This window comes from Chrysoperla carnea, chromosome 4 (genome assembly GCF_905475395.1).
Source record: "Chrysoperla carnea chromosome 4, inChrCarn1.1, whole genome shotgun sequence".
NCBI lineage: Eukaryota > Metazoa > Arthropoda > Insecta > Neuroptera > Chrysopidae > Chrysoperla > Chrysoperla carnea.
In genome coordinates this window covers 56,540,943-56,562,180 of record NC_058340.1, presented here as the reverse complement: position 1 = coordinate 56,562,180, position 21,238 = coordinate 56,540,943, and the positions used below count along the sequence as shown (strand labels likewise).

Here is a 21,238-nt window from a genome sequence, read left to right as displayed (position 1 = left end):
ACTCTGCACTTGCGCTTATGACATGATGAAAAAGCCTATTACTCCCAAATTTCAGCTGACACCATAAGGAGTTCGGATTTTGACAAACTCCCTTGTATTTATAGTATACACTCTTACACTAAATAAAGTGTCTGAGAACAATAAACCTAGGTAATCATAATTATTTGGCACCCCGTTAACAGTTTCTTTTCTCCACCTTAAGAGTATTAAATTACTCCCAAATTTCAGCTGTAAACCATAAGGAGTTCGGATTTTGACAAACTCCCTTGTATTTATAGTATACACTCTTACACTAAATAAAGTGTCTGAGAACAATAAACCTAGGTCTAAAATTTCGAGTAAGCGCTAAATGGTTATAATTTTACTTGTCGTAGGGAACGACGAAAAGAAGAATGGATATAACGCAACGTCTGACAAACCACTGAAGAGTAGTGGTCGTAGGTATAGTATACTCGTAACAATATGCCAAATTAAAAAAATTAACGCATGCAAAGCATTGCAGTTATTATGCTAATTGGGAAAAATGTTGCACAATTTCCTATACGTTGTGCAGTAATATTTTTTGTTTGTTTTTTTTAAATACAAAAATGGGCAATATCACGGTAAATTATTAATAATAAAATAATATTTATCCAAAGTTTCGATACAAATGTTTGAGGAACTAAATGTTGAAACTAATAATTTTAATATTTTAAACAATTTTTTTTAATAAGAATTTTCTTTCGGACTTTTCTTGTTCTTTCAAGACAATTTAATAGTTTTGGAAAAATTTAATTGCTAACTAAATTTAGATGATGGTAATCACAGATTATAGTTTTTTTTATGTAATAAACTATAATCTGTGATGGTAATTTAAATTTATTTAATAATATGAATCGAGTGGTTCGAGTCATTGTTAAAAAATTTTTGTGATAGAAAGTGTCATTTTTAATAAAATAACTGATAAAATGAAAACGGTATAAACTAGATGTTTGATTTTATGCAAAAATAGTGAAAGACTTGACTGCATTTAAAAAAAAAGAAAAGAATAATGTATAATTATTTTTGAAAATAATTTTTCTTATAGAAAATGTGTTGTTAAAATATTTGAAATTTAGTGATTTAGAATATTTGAATGATGATTGGACAATAGTCAGCCATATCTGCGCATTATGACAACGCAACGTACATGAATTGATAATTATTTGTGATGCGAATGCGCAGTGTATATTACAGTATATTATTCGCATAAGTGTGTGTTATATGTGTTTGTAATTCTTTAATATAGACAAGAAGTATTGAGGCTAAATGTGTGGTGACCGGTATTTTTCATGTTTGATGCTTAACTTATAATAGCATTAAATTTATTGAAAATTTTTTATTAAAAATGCCATCAGCATCTAGTGTAAAGACTGAAAAAGTAGCCTCGCAAGAGGTTGCATCCTCAGAATCATCATCAAAAACAGATCAGCAAAACACACCCATCAGACAAGCAATCGTCATCATTGAACATAAAATTAGAAATCTTGACAAACGAAAGGTTAGTAGTTATGTTTGATTTTATAAAAAAAATTCAATAAAAATTGATAATATTGACATAATTTATTCATTATACCTGAACATGGAATGTGTTCAAATTTTATGTATTCCTATGTACAAGAGGGAGACGCCATGTTGAAAATTTGACATGTGAAACTAATTCTTTTTAATTTAAAAATTATCTATAAAATTTGATCCACAAAGTTCATTCTATACAATTAACTTAAAAATAATTTAAAATACTAATATAAAGTACTTACAACCTATATTCACCTTTACAGTACAAGTCAATAAACTCGACGACCTGAAAAAATTTGGCCTTCCTCTTTTTTTTTGTTTGCTACATAATTGTATTCTGAAATATTACAAACAATACAATCTAAATATCCACTTTTTAAGAAAACAATTTATATTTATTTAGGCTAAATTGGAAACGTATCGTGAGTTACAACGAGCTGGTAAAGATTTAAATCAAGATCAGAAAGTAGCTGTTGCTAAATATGATGAAGTATCACAAACCTTGGAATTCGCACGAGATTTGTGTAAACAATTTCATAATATTGTCACAGTTTCTGAAAAAGAAGCAAAAAAGTTAGCAAGAAGAAGGAAAGAAGAGTTGGCTCGACGACAACAAGATCTTGCTAAAATTCGTGAAGTGTTATTGATACAAGATGCGTTATCCCAAATGGGTGCTGAAAATGTTCGAGAAGACTTTTTACTTGGTCGTAATGGAGCAACACAAATTATGACTGAAGATTTACAGTTACTCGATGATCTCTATCCACTTGTTTCACCAAAACATCCATGCGAAAGTGAAGAAGGTCGACCTGAATTTGCCGTACAAGTCCAACAAGCAGCTGATCATTTATTAGCAGTAGTTGATGCACGACAAAAAGAATTTAATGGTTCAAATTATGCTCATGTTAAACAAATTATTGATACCATACATAGTTGTGGTTATTTGGAAAAACCTCTTGTCGAAGAGGAGCCAGCTGTTGTAGAAGGAACTACGCCGGCAGTTGAAGAATGGAATCCTGCGGAAGCTACAAACACTGAAGTTGAACAAGACTTTAGAAATGTATTGGAACATGCCGAAAATGTTCCAATTATTCCTGATGATCGAATACCCGATCAAATGCCCCCTATGCCGAATTTCCCACCAGTTCCTGAACAGATCGTTCAACAACAAGCTGTGCAAGTTATCGATCATCCACCACCGACTGTGGGTAATGCAGCCGTTGCTGGATATTATCAAGCACCAGTTGTTCCTGCGCCACAACCACAATTAAGGCCTATAAACGAAATGTTAGAAACTGGAAACTTTTTCTTCTTACAAGAATCAGAACTTGATACCCCACCTGAATTATTGCCGTCACAAACACATCAAACAATTCCCTCGCAAACATTTACGAATCAAAACTTTACGAATGTAGTACCTCCAGTACAACCAGTTAATGCTGTACAAGTTCCTCCACCATTTGTAACAGCTGGGGCACCGAACTTACCTCCACCAATTCCAATGCCACCATCTCATGGAAGTAGCGCTGTACCAAACATAACACCTACTCCAAATCCACCGACCAATACATTTAACTCACAAGATTTTGAACAATATACAACATCGTCGACAAAAGTAACTACTCAATTGGATGTTGAATCAAACTCCGTTGTCCATGACCATAACAACGGCGGTGATTGGGCGGACCAATCAGTAATGTTGGAAGAACGTCATACAACACATCAGCATCATCAACCGTCGGCATCATCACGCCCACCCAGAGGAAATGTAGGTGGCTCTCAAGGTGGTAATCGAAATCGTTCAGCTGGTGGAGGTGGTGGTGGTTATTATCAAAATAATTATTACCAAAACAATGGATATGGAGGTAATAGCGGTGGTGGCTATAAATCAGGGGGCGGTCGTCAAGGTGGTGGAAATCAGCGACAAGGAGGTGGGGGTGGACAAAGATCTAGTGGCCCAGGAGGTAACAAAGGAGGGGATCGAGGAAGTGGACAATATAGTCGTAACAAACCGTCTTCACAACATTAACTAATTCTTAATCCCATACCTCTCCCCTTTCAAAAATTTCTTAAGACATTTTTTTTCTCACAACACTTCTCAGTTGTTAATTAAGTATTTAAAAAAAATGACGCCGAGATCAAAATAGAGACAGTCAAATATATAAATTTTTATCAAGAAAAATACTGTGTGTAAATGGCCTCCTGCTAAATTTATCCATCCTCCACCGACTGATCCCTTAATTTAGCATTGAAATTATTTAGAATGCAGAATAGGGGAAGAGGTAGGTGGACAAAAAAAAAAACAAAACCAAAAGCATTTCCATATTTATATGTGCGTGGTATTAATTTTCGTTTTATACTTGTTTAGTTACATTTCAAAGGAATGGGTTTGTTCACACATGCTAATAATAGCATTTAGTGTAAAGTGTTTCAAACCCTCCGTTATACATTCGAAACAGTTGTTTGTTTGTTTGTAATGTTCAAACAAACATTGTGTGGTTTTGTTTTAGTAGACAGTGACTATAATCTTAGATATGATAATTATATCGTACTAGATTGTATTTCCATGGGGCTTTTGATTAGTTTAATTTAATTAATTAATGTTAAATATTAGTCCAGGGATTCATTCATTCGTGATTGGCCTAAAAAGCATTTTTTTCACATGATATTTATATAAAATCAAAACAGCTTTATACTTTTTCAAGTATTTCTTTTTTTTATTTAGGATTTCTTTTCATTTATTAAATGTAGGATTTTGCACACAAATAAATGTTTATTTATGATAATTGTGACTTTTTTTGAATTTTTATTAAAAATTGTAAATTAAAAATATTCTTCATTCATATTGGGGCATTATTTTTCTTTTTCATACATTGAATTAAAATTTACAAGGTGGTCAATAAGTATGGATATAGCTGTTCAACTCGTCATATTATTAATATATTGAAAATGAACTGTGTAAAAGTTTTTGTGGGCTAGTAAAAGGCATAATATGGCAACTCATGATTGAGCGTTGAAGGTCTTTTTCAAGAAACGGAGATAAACTTCATTTTTAGTAATTCGCAGATTTCGTTTCCTTTGGCACAAATATGAAATTTGTTTGAAACTTTTTTGTTTTAGATTTAAATTCTTTTCGTATATTTTTAATGTTCATTTATTTTCCTGGCCCTGGCCTTTTCTAGCTCTGATACAAAAGTTTTATCAAAAATTTAAAAAATATTGATAATTTTCAAGGTCAAATCCTGTAACAACAATCTATATATATACAAGTCATTTTTCGATTCGATATATTAAAATCCTGCGAAGTTCAGTTGTATCCATATTTTTTGTATTTATTTCAAATTTGTAGGATGGGGCTATATAGTTTTCAAAAGTGGCGTGAATATCCAAAGAAAATTCGTATTTTTCAAAGAGATTGAGCTGGTAGAATATTTTGATTCTCGTCTTAGGTGGATTTAAATTTTCATCCCACGATTTTTAATTTGAATATTTTATTTCTTGAATTCGACATGCTATAACGAAAAAAACAAATACTCACTTTTAGACTTCAATAACTCGAAAATCAAGCAAAACATCGAGAAGTTTTTATTCCTCTGTTAAATTATGCCCTAGCAGCACGAAAATCGTCTAATTTGAAATCTTTATTGATTTATAAATGTTACGACTCCTAAAAGGGCTCAGTTCCATCTAGACTAGTGTTCGACCGAAACTTTGGTTTCGTCCAAAAAAACAACCTTCCCCTTCGGCCAGTAAACTTGCCGATATCGAATGTGGTTTTTTTGATAAATTAACAAGGTAATTTTTTTATCATTTCTAGACTCTTGGAGACGATTTAAATTACCTTTCTATATTCTACGGTCAATATAAACATTCAATATTAAAGTTTTAAAATAATTTATATTACTAATTGCAGCTTGTACCCAATCTTGAACAAAATTTCTTAGAGCTTTTAAGCCTTCGGCGAAGGTTCTGGCAATAACCTATTAATCTGCATCGGTCGGACACTAATTCTTCGGACGTTAAGCGACGCAAAACACTTGTGCGTTGCATCGAACGCGCAAGAAGCGATTGGCTTCTGATTGATTGAAAATCAGCGTTTTACGTCGTTACATTTTTATGAAGCTGAACCTAAAGAATTGTTTTTTTTTTTTTTTTAACCGCTTTCATCAAAAACCCAAATTTTTTACTCGAATTTTAGCGGTTTTTGAGATGAATCAAATTTAATTTTACTTGTGTTCGACATTCAAATTTTTCAAAAAGAAATTTATAATTATTTTTGTGCCGTCATGGCAAGTAGAAAAGCGTCTGACATAGAATGGTATTGCCACTCTTCTCGGTGAAAAGTAAAAACGAATAGATAAAATTTTTGCAAAAAACTTTAGTTTATTGTTTATTTCGAATTGTTTTGATTTAAGAGAATGTATAATTTAAAATCATGAGACTCGGAAAATTTCATCTGTTTTCATTTCGAAATTTTCAAAATTCAGTCGAATAGCAACATTTTTTTAAAAAATTTGAAAAAAAATTATCGCACAATATATTATTAATTTTGTTTTAAGTTAAAAGCTGTTCTTAAATATAAATCGATGCTTATAAAATTCCCATAATACTTTATTTAATTTGTATTAAACAATCCTAGGGGTGCGAAAAATTTTTTATTTGATTAATAACAGAAAATTTATTTATTTTTTCCAATACCATTTTGTTTAAAATTAATGTAAAAGCAAAATGGCGTTTTTTTAAATAAAAATTTATATGTAGGATATAAAATATAAAAAAATGCTGTTAGAAACTTTTGTGTTTTTATCTTAAATTTTTCAAACAAAAGAAAGTGGTTTAAACTTTTTTATACATTTTCAATACAAATTTTTGTATTTTTCGCAAATATTCAGAAACCGTATTTTTTAGAAATTAGGTGATTTATCTATGTCAGTTAAATAATAATATTCTTGCAATTAAAAAAAATTATTTCCCAAGGTAAATAAATTTTAATTTTTTGTATTTATAGTTTTTATTTCGTTAAACCCTTAATAATCAATCACATATGAAAAAAAAAAATAAACAATATAAATATATAAAAAGAAATTAATTCCTATGCAGGAACAATAGATGCCTCTTTTCCAGTTTTTTTAATTTCTGCCAGAATTTGTTCAGCTGTGAAGTTGTTTACGGTAACTTTAACTAATTTATTTTCTAGATCGATGTCAACGTCTTCCAAACCTTGACCTAAGATAAAAAGATAAGATGATAAATATGATCGTAAATAACTACTTTAATTGTTACCATTCAATCCGGATAATTTTTTCCGAATACGATTTGCACAACCGTCACAGGTCATATCGACCTTATAAACAAAAACCTGAAAGAAATTGAATTTATATTAAATAACAAAATAAAATATTGGAAATTTTTTTCAAACTTACTGGCATTTTAACACAATTTCGGACCAAGTAACATAACACTGACTAAAATGTCATTGAAATTTTCATATCTGTGACGTGTGACAGAAGCATATTTATATTTGAAATATTGACTATGCTTGCAACCGTTTCGCATAATACAAATAATAACAAATGATGGTGAATTCACATCGCACGCAATGAGCGGCAAATGAACACTGACATAACTCTATGAAATTATGAGTGAATCATTGACTGTGTCTAGTCGATTTGGCCCATACTAAGCGCAAAAGATAGTATTGACATCTCATGTATCGTAAAGAAAAAATGGATTATCATGTATGGGAAAGCACTCACCTCAACTAAACGCTACTATATGGATTTTTCAATCACAGTTAAGTGAATATTTCGTCTCGCCACGTGCAGTGTACGTTAAGGCAATAACGTCTAATAAGTTTTTAAATTTGTAACCATTGAGGCTTCTGCTCTACTCTTCAAAAGCCAGTATTTCTAAAATTTTCTGAAGATTTGACTTAAGAAAGATCAATTTTCAATACACATTTGAATTTTCTATAATTTATTTTAATTATAAACAGTTTAAACTCAATTTTAGTAAATACATTTTTTTTTTTAAACTAAATTTGTTGGAAATTTTTTGTTTAATTGAAAAAAGCTTAAGCAATTGACTAAAATTGGCTGAACTTGCTTGGTTAAATGTCACTCGCTCCAATACCCGTTACAGTTTTATTAAGGTTTTTTTGATACTATTGAAAATTTCTTCGGGAAGAGGATATTTTTGGTATTTTATTTGTTTTAAGCAAGTACAAAGCTCTCCTTTTTGGTACAAACTTTTAAATTATTTTAGGTTTTCTGCGTTCCTCATTTTTTCGATTGTTACAAACGTCTGTATCCAATTAGTATAGCATATTTAGAAGGTGGACACAGTCGAAAAGATGTTTAAATAGGCCAATTTACGGAATGAGCAACCTTTAGCGTATAATTCAAATGTGATTTTTAATAGTGTTATAAAATTATAATTATAGCAATTTTCTTTTAAATTTGTTTTTTCCAAATTTGAATGTGACGACCAGTTATTTTATCAAAGAAGCGGGCTGCTTACTCTAACGCAGAAATGGTTCAAAACGACAGTACACGTAGAACTTGTTCTGAACTTTTACTTTTGGTTACATTCACAGTGGTGTTATATTCAACAAAGTCGGTTTAAATGAAGTCATTTATAAATCAATGGTAGAGTAGAGGTTATTCTTCAACATCAGATTGTCAAACTTTCAGAATAGAAAGAAAATGGTTATGAACACAAATGTTGTTTAGAGTTTCGAAAAACGTATAAACTATGGATTTTCAAAATAGACCCGGTGGAAAAACTGGGGGTGGAGGTGTTGCATCATGGTCGGAAAGCAATCGCGATCGCCGAGAACGTCTTCGTCAATTAGCGTTAGAGACAATCGATTTGCAAAAGGATCCTTATTTTATGAAAAATCATTTAGGTAAGATCTTATTATTAATTTTCATACAACTTTTATTTATGTTATATTTCTTGTTATTTAGGATCCTACGAATGTAAATTATGTTTGACCCTTCACAATAACGAAGGAAGTTATTTAGCCCACACGCAAGGTAAAAAACATCAAGAAAATCTTGCACGCCGTGCTGCTAAAGAAGCAAAAGATGCTCCACAAACATTAGCACCAGAAAAACCTCGAGTAGAGCCCAAAAAATTTGTTAAAATTGGTCGTCCTGGTTATCGAGTAACAAAACAGCGTGAACCTGAAAGTGGACAACAAAGTTTACTTTTCCAAATTGATTATCCTGAAATATCCGAACATGTTTTACCTCGACATAGATTCATGTCAGCTTATGAACAAAAAGTTGAACCACCTGATCGTAAATGGCAATATTTACTGTTTGCAGCCGAACCATACGAAACAATAGCGTTTAAAGTACCTAGTCGTGAGGTAGAAAAATCAGATAACAAGTTTTGGACTCATTGGAATCGTGATACAAAACAATTCTTCTTACAATTTGCATTTAAGAATGAAGCGAAGAAGGGACAACCTACAATGATTATACGTGGCGGAATGATGCCTCCTATGCTTCCGGTACCACCCCCACCAAGACCACCAATTTTTGGTGGTGTACCACCACCGCCTCCTATGATGGGAAACAATTTAATGCCAGTTCCGCCACCACCACCACAATCAGGATAAATTGTGTATTAGTATGTTTATCTAATAAATAATTTTAATTCAAAAACTCAATTTTCATATTTGTATGGTAGTTAATACATTATTATTCGCTAATCTAATCTAGTTAGTATCCCAAAAAAGTGGTTAATATAATTAATGAACTAATGCAATCAATCGCTTATTGGATTTAAATAAGGGATTCTTGATTCAATACCTATCTCTAATTATGGATAATGAAGAGTTTGGAGTATACTCTGGATTGATGTATGTTCTGAATGGATTATACAGTGTTGCCAGATCATTAAAAAAAAAAAAAAAACTATAGATTCAGTAAAAATACGGTAGACTTTGTATTTTTACTTAAATTCGAATTTTTACCTAATTTAAAAATTCATAATTCGTAAAATTAATGCTATAGAATTACAAAAATTGTTTAAAATTAGAATAAAATATCCTTAAACGGTAGATTACGGAAAAAAATACAGTAAAACGATTAAAACATCGTAGGCCTAAAGTTTTAACGGGAAATCTGGCAACACTGGTAGTATACTCGCAATAAATGTTATACATTGAATGTTCGTTCCTAGTGAATTTTTTATGGAACTTTGGGAAAACGATACCTCGAACATCCCGATTAAAAATTACAATGGACTAAGAGACTCATGATGAGCCTTGTACATAACATGCAAAATATCTATGGATATCAATATTTAGGGCTCAATTTACTCGAAACAGCCCATTATCGACCGTTGGGTCTATTGAGAAAAGCCCAATCATAAGTAATGAAGAAAATAAATAAAATTATTTTTTAACCATTTTACTCTTAGTGGTTGTAGAATAGGATATTATCGTTAGTCAAAAATAAATCATGAAATTTGAAAAAAGTTAAAATTTATGTAAAAATATATTTAAATATTCTGATTTCGAGTCATAAAAGCACGTTTTTCTTTTAAAACGCGAGTAAGCCCTGCTGTGATGTCATAGCGGTATGAGTCATAGACCATCAGTTAGTTTAGTGTAGACAGCTGAGTATAATATATACATAGATAAGTATTTATATTTATTATAATCAGATGTCTATGAATATATCTGTCAAACTTATTTGTGTTATAGATACCCATATTACGTCACGAAGTTGGATGACCGCGTTTTTGACAGTTTAAAAAAGGTTTAAAATTTAATTTAAGTTTTTGGCAAGAAAGCGTGTGTATTTTTCCGAAATAAATTTTTGATGGCTTTTTATCAGTAAAATCAACATTTTGAAGTACTTTTTCAAAAATAGTGGAATACCCTATTAAATCCATAACACATGATTAAGTCTTTGTAGTGTTTATTCCAAAATCAAACCAATCGGTACTATTCTTTTATCAATATCGAATAAGTTGAATCTGATCACCGGTAGAGTATGAAACAAATACAACTTCTCTTTTGTAGACTTGCATCAAGATGGTAAGCAGTTTTTATCCTGCAATAATTTTTTCATTATCGTTTCATATCTTCTTCATCAACACACGCTGTGTGTAGAAAACTTTTATTTTCGATTTAAAATGTATCTTAAAACTAAATTCATAAATATTTTTCATTCAAATTTAGTTTTTATTTGATTGAAAAGTTAATTCATAACATGTGTCATTTTTACAGTCAACACACAAGAAGAAGACCAGGAAGTTGAGAGGACATGTGAGCCATGGACATGGTCGTATTGGTGAGTTTATTATTTCCAAATATTTATATATTTACTTTCTTGATATTAAAATTTCAATGATGAAAATGTGAACGGGCGGTCTGAATTGACTGATGAATGTTCTTAATTTTACGACTTTTTTAACTGACTTAATCGTTAATAGTATAAACTGTTTTATTCTACACAAATTATTATTTTAATACATGATTTATTTAAATTTCAGGCAAACATCGTAAACATCCTGGAGGTCGTGGTAATGCTGGTGGTATGCATCATCATAGAATCAACTTCGACAAATACCATCCTGGATATTTTGGAAAGGTTAGTTTAATTTAGAATTAATGATAAGTTTGCCCTGATAATAGGATCTAACGGAATGAGTTTAATCGATTCGTCAAACACTTTTAATTTGATTGAGTGATATCTCAAACCACTTTGACCAATAACATATTTCAACATGTAATTGGTTTGATTGTTAGAAGTTACATAAATAGATAGGCCACTCTACTGCACATGAAATGTTGTCCAAAAAGCCCTCGGAAAAAAGGCACTTACAAAGGACTAATTTTTTAAAAAAATTGCCGGAAATTAGGTACTATTTGAAATATTTCTATTCAGTTTATCCTTTTTTTTTAATTTTTGTATTAATTTGTCTTCTAATGAAATAAAGTGAAGTTTTTTAAATAAATTAACAAATATTAATGAAATAATAATGTATTGCAATATTTGAAACAAAATAGCATATTTATTTAATATTAACATTATTAATAACAATTAATTATTAGTTTGATGTAAGTTAAATGCAATGTTAAACCATTTTATTTCGTTAGTAGTCAATAATAATCATAATTAAACATTACCTAAATGTAATCAACACCATATACAAGATCTTAGCGCTAAAATAAACCCAGTACATAACATACAAAAATCGGAAAATTATATAAAACACATCTAAAACGACTAAAGTACACTAAATAGTTAATGAACAGGGGCACAATGAAAACGGCCAAAATACTTAAATAATGTCACTATACAAATAATCCACAAAATAATAAAGACAATCAATTGAGAATACACATAAAGAAATTTATCGCATTTTGAAAGACGTATTGTTTATTTATTTAAAAATATATAAAATATTGTTTCCCCAGCAACCATTGAAATAGATAAATTATTATCAAAACTAATAGATGGCCCTACACGAATATAACGTGTAGAGCCACCTGGAGAAAGGCACCTTCAGGGAACGAAAATAGTAAAAATTTTACAGGGAGTTGCAGATCTGTTTTAAATTAAAAACTATAATCTGTGGTTTTGTGTTGATTTCACGAATCGGTTTTATAGATCGAGCAATTTAAATGATGACCAACATGTTATGAATTAATAACTTAATTGTGATTACTTTCATTAAATGTCCGAACCTCTGAAAAATTAAAAAAATTTTATTCTTATTTGTATGAACCAGAATGAAAAATGTATTAATGGAATAATTTTTGTTTTCAGTTAGGTATGAGGAATTACCATTTAAGAAAAAATACAAAATGGTGCCCAGCTTTGAATTTAGACAAATTATGGACTTTAGTTAGTGAACAAACACGATTGAAGTACAAGGAAACTAAAGACGATAAAGTCCCAGTTATAGATATTGTTAAGGCTGTAAGTATTTTATACCTTAGGGTTTTTTTTGTTTCAATTTTCGAACAGATACTTTCGTACAATTTTCATTTTCATGTTGTAATATACTTACCATAATATTGAGAACACGTGGTAATTTTGTTCAATCTATATATATATATATATATAGTGTGTCCCTCCGGATAGAGTTTCCAAAAATAAAAATAGTGATTCCAACTTTTTGGCTATCCTGTACATTATTAAGAAGTTTTAAATATTTCTACATACTTTTCATAATAACCAAAACTTCTTATAAAGAATGACTTTTTTCCTTAAAATGCAAAATAAGGAAATTTACAAGTATAGTTACCTCTATCCGGGGACACACTATGTATACTAGTACATTTGATGTTAACTTTTTTTTTATATTGTATCGATTTAGCGACTTTCTCGGTGTCGAAAGATGCGAAGTGTCCTTCACCAAACGTTATCACTATTTGGACCAAAGTAATTTTTAGTTAACAAAATATCTAATATCTCATCTTTTAAAATTGGAACCCTATAAAGAGTGTTTTTTTAATGTTTTTTCAGAATACTTACTTAGAAAGAATATTTAGAGAGTAAAGGTTAAATATTTTCGAAAAGTAACGCTTTAGTATCGGTTTACTAAAAATGTTAACAATGCACATTTGATTCCCCATATATTTTACATCAGGGCTTCTCAAACGTATGGCCCCACGAACACTTGTTGAAGTTCCCAGACGACAGCAAACCCAAGTAAATTAGAATTTTTGATTTAAGGTCTAATTTTGGAAAAATTGAACCTTAATTCTCACTTAGCATCTAGTTGATTTTTGAAGAAATCAACTTTTGGCATTCAAGGCATTCTTTTAAATCAGATTCATTTCAGACACATTCACCTGCGGACATTTCTAGTATTGACTACTGTTGCCTACTACTGATACTAGAACTTATGCCCTCGCTGAACAAAAGGGTTTCGAATTCAGACTTTAGTATAAACAATTATGGAAAATATCTTTTTAGTTCGCTGGACAGCTGAAAAAGAAGAATGTCTCCACCCACACTTGTACTAGTCACCCAGAAGCCATTACAAAAAATCATGTCGTGAACCCTCGATACACCCTATTTTACAAGATATATTACGTTTTCTGATTTGAAAATGTTTCTGAAAATTTGTTAATTATATCTGTTCAAAATGATGAGAATTTTTTAATGATTTAATGATTACTTCTTTCATTTAATGTCCGAACCACTGAAATAATTTAAAAAAATTTTTATTTGAAAATATATTTATTGAGTCGATATTCATACTTGTTTTTTCTTTGATTTTTTCAGGGTTATTACAAATTATTGGGCAAAGGACGTATTCCAAAACAACCAGTTATTGTAAAAGCAAAATTCTTCTCAAAATCAGCTGAAGAAAAAATAAAACGTGTTGGAGGCGCTTGCGTTTTATGTGCATAATTTAATTTTGTATTAATAAAACTTATATAAATTAAAAATTGGAAGTTTTTATTCATTTTTTGTTATGCGTGAATGTTTATATTATTTTGTAAATATGTTTTCCCTATTTTTACAAATAATTGGTATTAAAGTAGTTATCTTTTTTACCCATTTTTAAAATAATATAAACATATACGTGTATTTAATTTCAGTTCACGAATCTTCACGTTGATTTAAAATAGCGAAAATTAAAAATTGGAGCCTAGCTAAATTTGTATATTGTTAGGCTGAGAAAAATTAATATCGTTTCATTTTACTTAACTTGAGTAAAAATTAGCAGAATAGACCACAAATGTTTGGAGTAGTATAAGGAAACGCAGGGAAATGTCATGCAGGAAAGAAATCAAAATTTTACCAAGTGTTGGCTAATTATCAGAACCCAACATAACTAGAAAAAAGTAGATGGGAAATTCTATCAATCGATAGTTATGATGCAGCTTTAGTTGAGTAGTCTTTAGTTTCCTCAAAATGTTTTTTTTTCACTACTATTCTTGTCAGGTGCATTGCGACAATTAAAAAATTTTGATCTTCCTGATATTAAAGTCAGTGTGGTGTCTCTGTCATGTAAGTCATTTAAATATATTTTTTTAGGTCTTCGTAACCCTCGGGAAAAAAATTCCTTATAATAGGTAGGTAAGATATTCTTGGATCTTCAGAAAATTATTTTAGAAGAAAGTTACAAAAATTGAAATACTAAAATCGATAGATATTATCATTCCGATGCCATTTCATGTATGAGAATGTAAATTAATTTGGTTTTCTCATTTCTGATGTATAATTCATTAATAGGTATGTATAATTCATTTATCGTCAAAAGAAGTGAAATCAAACAATTGATTGAGTTAATTATTTTAATAATTATTAATTGTTTATACTGAGTTGATGTAAAGACAGTGTTGATTACGCATTTGTTTGTTTTTTTATATATAACACGACTGTGGTATCACACACACATATTTCCATTATAATACCTCTTTTATGATATCTCTTCGTTTTTGAGTTATCGTGTTTGTGGACAGACAGACAACCGGAAATGGACTCTAGGTGATTTTATGAACACCTATACCAAAATTTTGTTCGTAGTATCAATATTTTTAAGCGTTTCAAACTTGGGACTAAACTTAATATATCTATGCCTTGATATATTTCATATATACATGGTATAAAAATATTTGCAATATAATTTTTCTGAAAATATATGAAAATGGATCACAATCACTGTCGTGTATATATGAAGAGACACAACAATTGAAAAATAGACATTATAAAGAAGAAGAATAAAGGATTTTATTTTAAAAACAAAATACATGTATATATATAATAATTATGACGTAGTCGAAACAATTTATTGCAGTATATTATTAAATAAAATTTGCAGTTGGTATTTTAATTAAAAAACAAAATAATAAAATGAAATACATGAATTTAAAGATTTAAAAAAAAAAAATGAACAATATGTTTAGGCGCTAGTTTCAGACGGTAAATTTTACAAATGAAAGTTTCTCTTCCGGTAAAGAAGTTAGTATGACTAATTAAAAAAAATTTATAAAGTAGTAAATTTTTGACAGATTTGTTCTCAAATTGAAAAATGAATTAAAATAAAAGTTTGCACTTTTCCATAATGGCGCAAATTCGCCACGTGTTTATACATGCATGTTGACATTCGATAAAAATGTCAATATCATGTAAAAATTCTAATTTTAAAATAATGTGTTAATAATGAATTGTGTAATTTAAGTAAAATAAAAAAAATTTCAATTAACATGCATAATTTTATTATAATTTACGGGCATATTCTTATTTTAAATAAAATAAAAAATATATTCAAGTTTTAAAAAAAGTTTGTAAAGTGATTTTTTTTAACCAAAATATGGCTGAATTTGGTAAAAATGATGTGATTTTACAATGTTTAATGGTTAAACGGTCTCAAAATAAAAAAAGATTTACGCCTGTTAATTATAAGCAAAGATGGTTTGTCCTAACCAAAACGTCTCTGATTTACTATGATATAGAAGGAGAGGTAAGATATTTTACACGAATTTTCATGAAAATTTGTAGAAGTTTTTGGTAATACATCACATATGACTTCCATTATATGTGTCAAAAATTTCTAAGCTTTTAATTCTTAAATAGTTTTTAATTTATATTTTGAGCTATGAAAAATTTTATCAAACACGAATTTTCCGATTCAAAATTTTTAAATAATAATCTCAAATCACTCATACAAAAATTATTTTGTTTAAATCCAGGTTGATGGTTTTTTAACACTAGTAGACAAGTTATTTCAGATATTTCCGGTGAAATTTTAATTTATTTTTCAAGATCACTACACATAAATCTCATATACACTGAAATTTTGAAGAACATCAAAAATTATTTTTAGTAACTGTTTAATATAGTCCTCGATTTTCTATCTCTGATTATTTGTTTATATGTTGACAAAAATGCAGTGATTTTTAATCAACCGGAAAAATCGCGAAAATACTTACTCAAAACTAATAAACAAATATTAGAAATTCGATTTATTTTTTAAATTCACTCATCACTCGAAAGTAAAAATGAAAATTATTTGAATTAATTGTTATTATAATTTTAATTCCTTTTGTGATGAAAAAGGGTGTACATAGCGTCTCGACGCAAGCGGATAGCACCGTTATTAAGGATAATTTCTATCCCAAGTATATACATACTATTTTCTAACTTCAATGATCAGTACACAGGCGCCTGTTCAGGGGCGCGTCCATTATTTAATTCTATTAAGGGTGATATTGTATATTGTGAAAATCTTTGTGTGAAAAAAAATTTTTTGGACTATTTCCTGTGTTGTCAGTTAAATTTTCGATTTGTTTTCCCTTTTTATTTGCCAATGTTGAAATCAATTTAATATTCATATGGCAAATATTATAAGACTGATATTTTGTGTTTTTGGTGTGAGATATTGCTGTTTTGTTATATTAAAGGGTAATGAACTTGAAAATTTTGTCGTTAATGAAAATAGAAATTCTTTTCCTTTTTCTGGCAAGCTTTAAGTAGTTTTCTATCTATTTGTAATTTTTAATTTTACTTGTATATTAGAGCTTTGATGATTTTTAAGATATTATTTAAAAAATGCGACGTATTTAGAGCTTTAATACTTTAATAGAAATTCTTTCTATTTCGGAAATATAAATGTTGTTTCAATGAAGAATAACTTCCGAGAGAATAAATCAAAGATTTGAATTTATAAAAAATAATGGCCTATCTATATTCCATTATGCTCTAAAAATTTGGAAATGAGTATATATGAAAGATTTTAGGGATAACGAAAGTCGAAATTATAAAAATGGCTTATATTTTTTGCGAAAATGAAATTTTAGTAGTTTATATCTATGTCGTTTTTGGCTAAATTTGTTGGTTTCTAGTTTCAGCTATGTAAGAATAACAAATTTAGTTAACTGCTTTTTCTAATCGGTCCTATATGACTCCTTAAAGATGATGAAAAATGATTTTGCTTCATTTTCTCAGTATATATTCATGTTTAAATAAAATTTCAAAAGAACAACGTAATTTTTAAATTTGATTTAGAATTTTATACTTTTGAACCTGTTAAATTTCTACCGTGTGCTGGACTTTAAATTTTTTTTATATCGACAGTACAGGCATTTTCACTTGACGAAAAACTACAGATTGCAAGGGATAGCTCTACGAATTTCGCTTACTTTTGGCTTTGAGTCAAATTAATCTAATACTCTACTTTTTGTGTTTTCCAAATATCTTAAGTCCAATCATTTAAATAACGTTTATAAATTTTCATAATATTCAAGAAATTTTCATAAGTATGTTGTAATTTTATGGGACAAAAAGCTTTCGCCTAGAATTTAATCGAAATTTGGACTATAATAATTTAATTTTAATTTCGTTATCTTAGAAAATTTCATAACTGGGTTAATATAAATAAAGGACCGCGCACAAATGGTATGGAAACTGGTCCTTGGTTAAGTTTTTTCTTATCACGTAAAAACTTTGTTTTGACATACTAATCAAATTTTAAATTAATCAATGGCACAAATATCCAAATGATCCACGAGTTCCAACAAGGTTTCAAAGATCAATATTTTGTCATATTGTGGCATATATACAGAGTGGACCATTTTAATAGCTCGTTTTGTAATTAACCAATAAAACAATAACTTTAAAAAAGTTTCAAGAGTTGATATACGTGGGATATCGTGTTCTGGCGTAAGATTGGATCTAGTTCTTCGGATTGCTTTTAATAGTCAATTTAGATTCTAAAAGGTGAGAGATAGAATAACACTTTAAATTAGAAAGTTGATCCTCATAAATAAAAATAATATTTTTTCGAAAATCGTTACCTTTCGGAAGAAGTGTGTCGGAAACGTGTGTAAAGAAAGGTACAGAAAAATGCTATTGCCAAGGGCTGCATTAAAAGACATTCGCCTGTGTCCATGACTTTGACCTACAATTATCGATAAACTTTGAGCGTATTTTCTTTCAATTGAATGCAATTTTGACATATTTTTAAGTCGCATTCCTTCCGAAAGCTAACGATTTTCGAAAAAAAGTTTTAAATAAAAAATGTTAGTTTTTTATGAGGATCAACTTCCTAATTTAAAGTGTTTTTCTACTTTTTATCTTTTAGAATCTAAATTAACTACTAAAGCAACCCGGACAACTAGGTCCAATCTGATGTCAGAACATGACGTCCCCCCATCAAACGGCTGCAACTTTTGTTAAAGTTATTTTTTGATGGATTATTTACAAAACGAGCTATTAGCCATATTAGCTATGGTACACCCTGTAAATGTTTTCTCAGTCGACAATATCTTGATCTTAGAACCCTTGCCGGGAACTCAAGGTGCGATTTTAGAGCCTTTGAGATATTTGATCAGTATGTCAAAAACCTACATTTTCCACACAGTAAGAAAAAATTAACCGAAGGGCCAGCTTCTATTCTTCGTTGTTATTTAGAATAATGTGACCAATGCACGGCCCTATCTAGGGGGCGGCGAGCCGGGCCATCTCCCGGAACTGTTTAAACATAATTACTGTTTAAAATATTCGGTCTACAAAAAAATGTTTCAAACAACAAAATGTTTGCGTATTTATAAAGAACAACTTTCTAATTTAAAGCGTTCTTCTGATGTTTGTCAGTTATGAATCAAAGTGAGGTTTTAATTTAACCTCAAAACTTAGATCGAATTCGATGCCGGCATAAGATGTGCCTCTTTGAAACTAAAATTTTTCGTTTGAAGAATTTTCTTCGATTAAATTTATTTATCGAGTTTCAAGCATATGTCCATTTAAATCACCCCGTATATGTTATGTAAAGCAAAATATCTAGCTAAATATTTAGCAAAATAGCTAGATCGGGCGCTGGACCAATGATATTTTGAACACACAAGAAGTTCTTGAAAGAAGTGAAATTCTTCAAATAAAAAGTTAACCATGAGTTAGTTTTTCTCAAATTTCTTGATATACGCCAATTTTATTGAAAATTTTCAAAATTATAAAATTTTTAAAATATCTCTTTCAATAAAAATATACGACCTTCATTATTTCTAAAATCATTCATATGCTCAATTCCCAGTTTTTAGAGTATAATGAAAAGTAGATCAATCGAAAATTCTCGGAATTGCAAAAGGAAGGTTTTAGGGCTATTATTGTTTATCAATTCAAATTTTTGATTTATTATTACGGAAGTTATTCTTCAGATACAATATTTTATTTTTAATATAATTCCCAAATAGAAATAATTTCTAATAAAGTATTTAAACTGTAGTGTTAATAAGCAAAACCGTTTTTTTCGAGCACACAACGAAAATTTAGTATGTCTGATTCTTGGTATAATATAATATTTATCATTTTGTATTTTGTGTATAACATATATTTTTGTTTGTTTTCAGAAACGTAAGGAAAGAGGTCGTGTCGATTTGTCTGGCGTACGAATTGTTGAGGCTGCAGTGCTTGAATTAAACGGATCACCAGTGCCTGGTAATCCATCAAGTGATTCTATTTTAATATCGTCTGGTACGATACCACAAGGATATCCATTTCAAATAACGTATACCGAAGAATCAGCAGGTCCTGAATATACTTTGTATTTGATTCCGTCTAAAGAAGATACACGGACCGAGTGGATTCGAGCTTTACGAACAGGTATTGAAAATTTAATTACGATTTTTATTTTTGCTTCCTTTTTTTATGATAAACGTAAAAAATTTTTGCCTAGCTGTTCAGTCCTAATATAGGTAATTGGCAAATGACAGCTCCAATATACTTCTTAGATACTATGAGAAATGAGTAATGACCTTAAAACGTTGAAAAATTCGATTTTTCCTTGGAAATCTCCCCAAACTCAATAATTTTTCTTGAAAGATATAGTTAAGTCAACAAATTCAAATTGGTGAAATATAGAAATAATGTTCGTAAAAGTACGTTTGATAGCTCCTTGGATTCGGGATTCTGTCTAGAAAAATGTGACAGAACCGTTTTTATACCATGTATATATGAAATATATCAAGATATATTAAGTTTAGTCCCAAGTTTCTGTCAACAGTTGTTTCCCATTTTCGGTTGTCTGTCCGTCAACACGAGAACTTAAAAACAAAAAAAGATATCAAGCTGAAATTTTTATAGCGTGCTGAGGACGTAAAAAGTGAGGTCAAGTTCGTAAATGAGCAACAAACGTCAACTGAGTCTTGGGTCTTGGGTAGGACCCATTTTGTAAACCGTTAGAGATAGAATAAAAGTTTAAATGTAAAAAATGTTCCTTATAAAAAAATAAATCACTTTTGTTTGAAATATTTTTTTCGTAAACATCACTGTTTACCCTTGAGGGAAGCAAATCAGACGCAAATTATATAGTATGTATTATTATTGAAAATCAGTTCTGTGTGGCTATCTAAGAGTGGCTATATTTCTTTACTTACATGACATCAAAAAAACAAACGATTTCGTAATCAACACAGTCTATACATGATATTTTAACAATTAACTCAGCCAATTGTTTGTTTTCACTTGTTTTTAGTTTAAATTAAAAAAATTATTTAGTGTGAGATACTCGTTTTTGACCATATTACAACAATTAAAATATGATCAAAAAGACCTATTTTCAGTGTTAATTTAAATTAAAGTGTTAATTTTAATTAAAGTACCTGGATGACCGATTTTTTGCTCGGTATTTTTTGAGTTAGAAAGACATAAATTTTATCACTAATATTAGAACCGTTTAAAATGTCTCCACACAAATACATCAATTTGAATGTCCCGGTAAT

The 21,238-nt window shown here is 29.6% G+C and overlaps 5 protein-coding genes across 5 annotated transcripts in view; 4 read left to right on the top strand and 1 right to left on the bottom strand.

Moving 5' to 3' along the window:
• Window positions 1-1,210: 1,210 nt before the first annotated feature.
• On the top strand, window positions 1,211-3,718 carry LOC123298138 (caprin homolog). Its single transcript, XM_044880052.1, has 2 exons — window positions 1,211-1,519; window positions 1,940-3,718. Exons 1-2 carry the CDS (start codon window positions 1,367-1,369, stop codon window positions 3,563-3,565), a joined length of 1,779 nt encoding a protein of 592 aa, XP_044735987.1. The 5' UTR covers window positions 1,211-1,366; the 3' UTR covers window positions 3,566-3,718.
• Window positions 3,719-6,577: 2,859 nt separating this feature from the next.
• On the bottom strand, window positions 6,578-7,056 carry LOC123298607 (copper transport protein ATOX1 homolog). The gene is made up of 3 exons (XM_044880693.1): window positions 6,960-7,056; window positions 6,820-6,895; window positions 6,578-6,762 (listed from the first exon to the last, which is right to left on the bottom strand). The coding sequence occupies exons 1-3, from the start codon at window positions 6,963-6,965 to the stop codon at window positions 6,629-6,631; spliced, it is 216 nt and encodes a 71-aa protein (XP_044736628.1). The 5' UTR covers window positions 6,966-7,056; the 3' UTR covers window positions 6,578-6,628.
• A 1,149-nt stretch (window positions 7,057-8,205) lies between these two features.
• LOC123298037 (splicing factor 3A subunit 2) lies at window positions 8,206-9,209 on the top strand. Its single transcript, XM_044879907.1, has 2 exons — window positions 8,206-8,443; window positions 8,505-9,209. The coding sequence occupies exons 1-2, from the start codon at window positions 8,290-8,292 to the stop codon at window positions 9,161-9,163; spliced, it is 813 nt and encodes a 270-aa protein (XP_044735842.1). The 5' UTR covers window positions 8,206-8,289; the 3' UTR covers window positions 9,164-9,209.
• Window positions 9,210-10,528: 1,319 nt separating this feature from the next.
• On the top strand, window positions 10,529-13,963 carry LOC123297327 (60S ribosomal protein L27a-like). Its single transcript, XM_044878938.1, has 5 exons — window positions 10,529-10,591; window positions 10,784-10,847; window positions 11,050-11,147; window positions 12,330-12,482; window positions 13,797-13,963. The coding sequence occupies exons 1-5, from the start codon at window positions 10,589-10,591 to the stop codon at window positions 13,923-13,925; spliced, it is 447 nt and encodes a 148-aa protein (XP_044734873.1). The 5' UTR covers window positions 10,529-10,588; the 3' UTR covers window positions 13,926-13,963.
• A 1,842-nt stretch (window positions 13,964-15,805) lies between these two features.
• Window positions 15,806-21,238, top strand: part of LOC123298049 (tyrosine-protein kinase Btk29A-like) — a 75,161-nt gene continuing 69,728 nt past the window's right edge. The window contains exons 1-2 of the mRNA XM_044879937.1: window positions 15,806-15,984; window positions 19,868-20,120. Of these exons, the coding sequence (XP_044735872.1) occupies window positions 15,835-15,984; window positions 19,868-20,120 (403 nt within the window). The 5' untranslated portion in view covers window positions 15,806-15,834. The remainder of the gene's footprint in view (window positions 15,985-19,867; window positions 20,121-21,238) is intronic.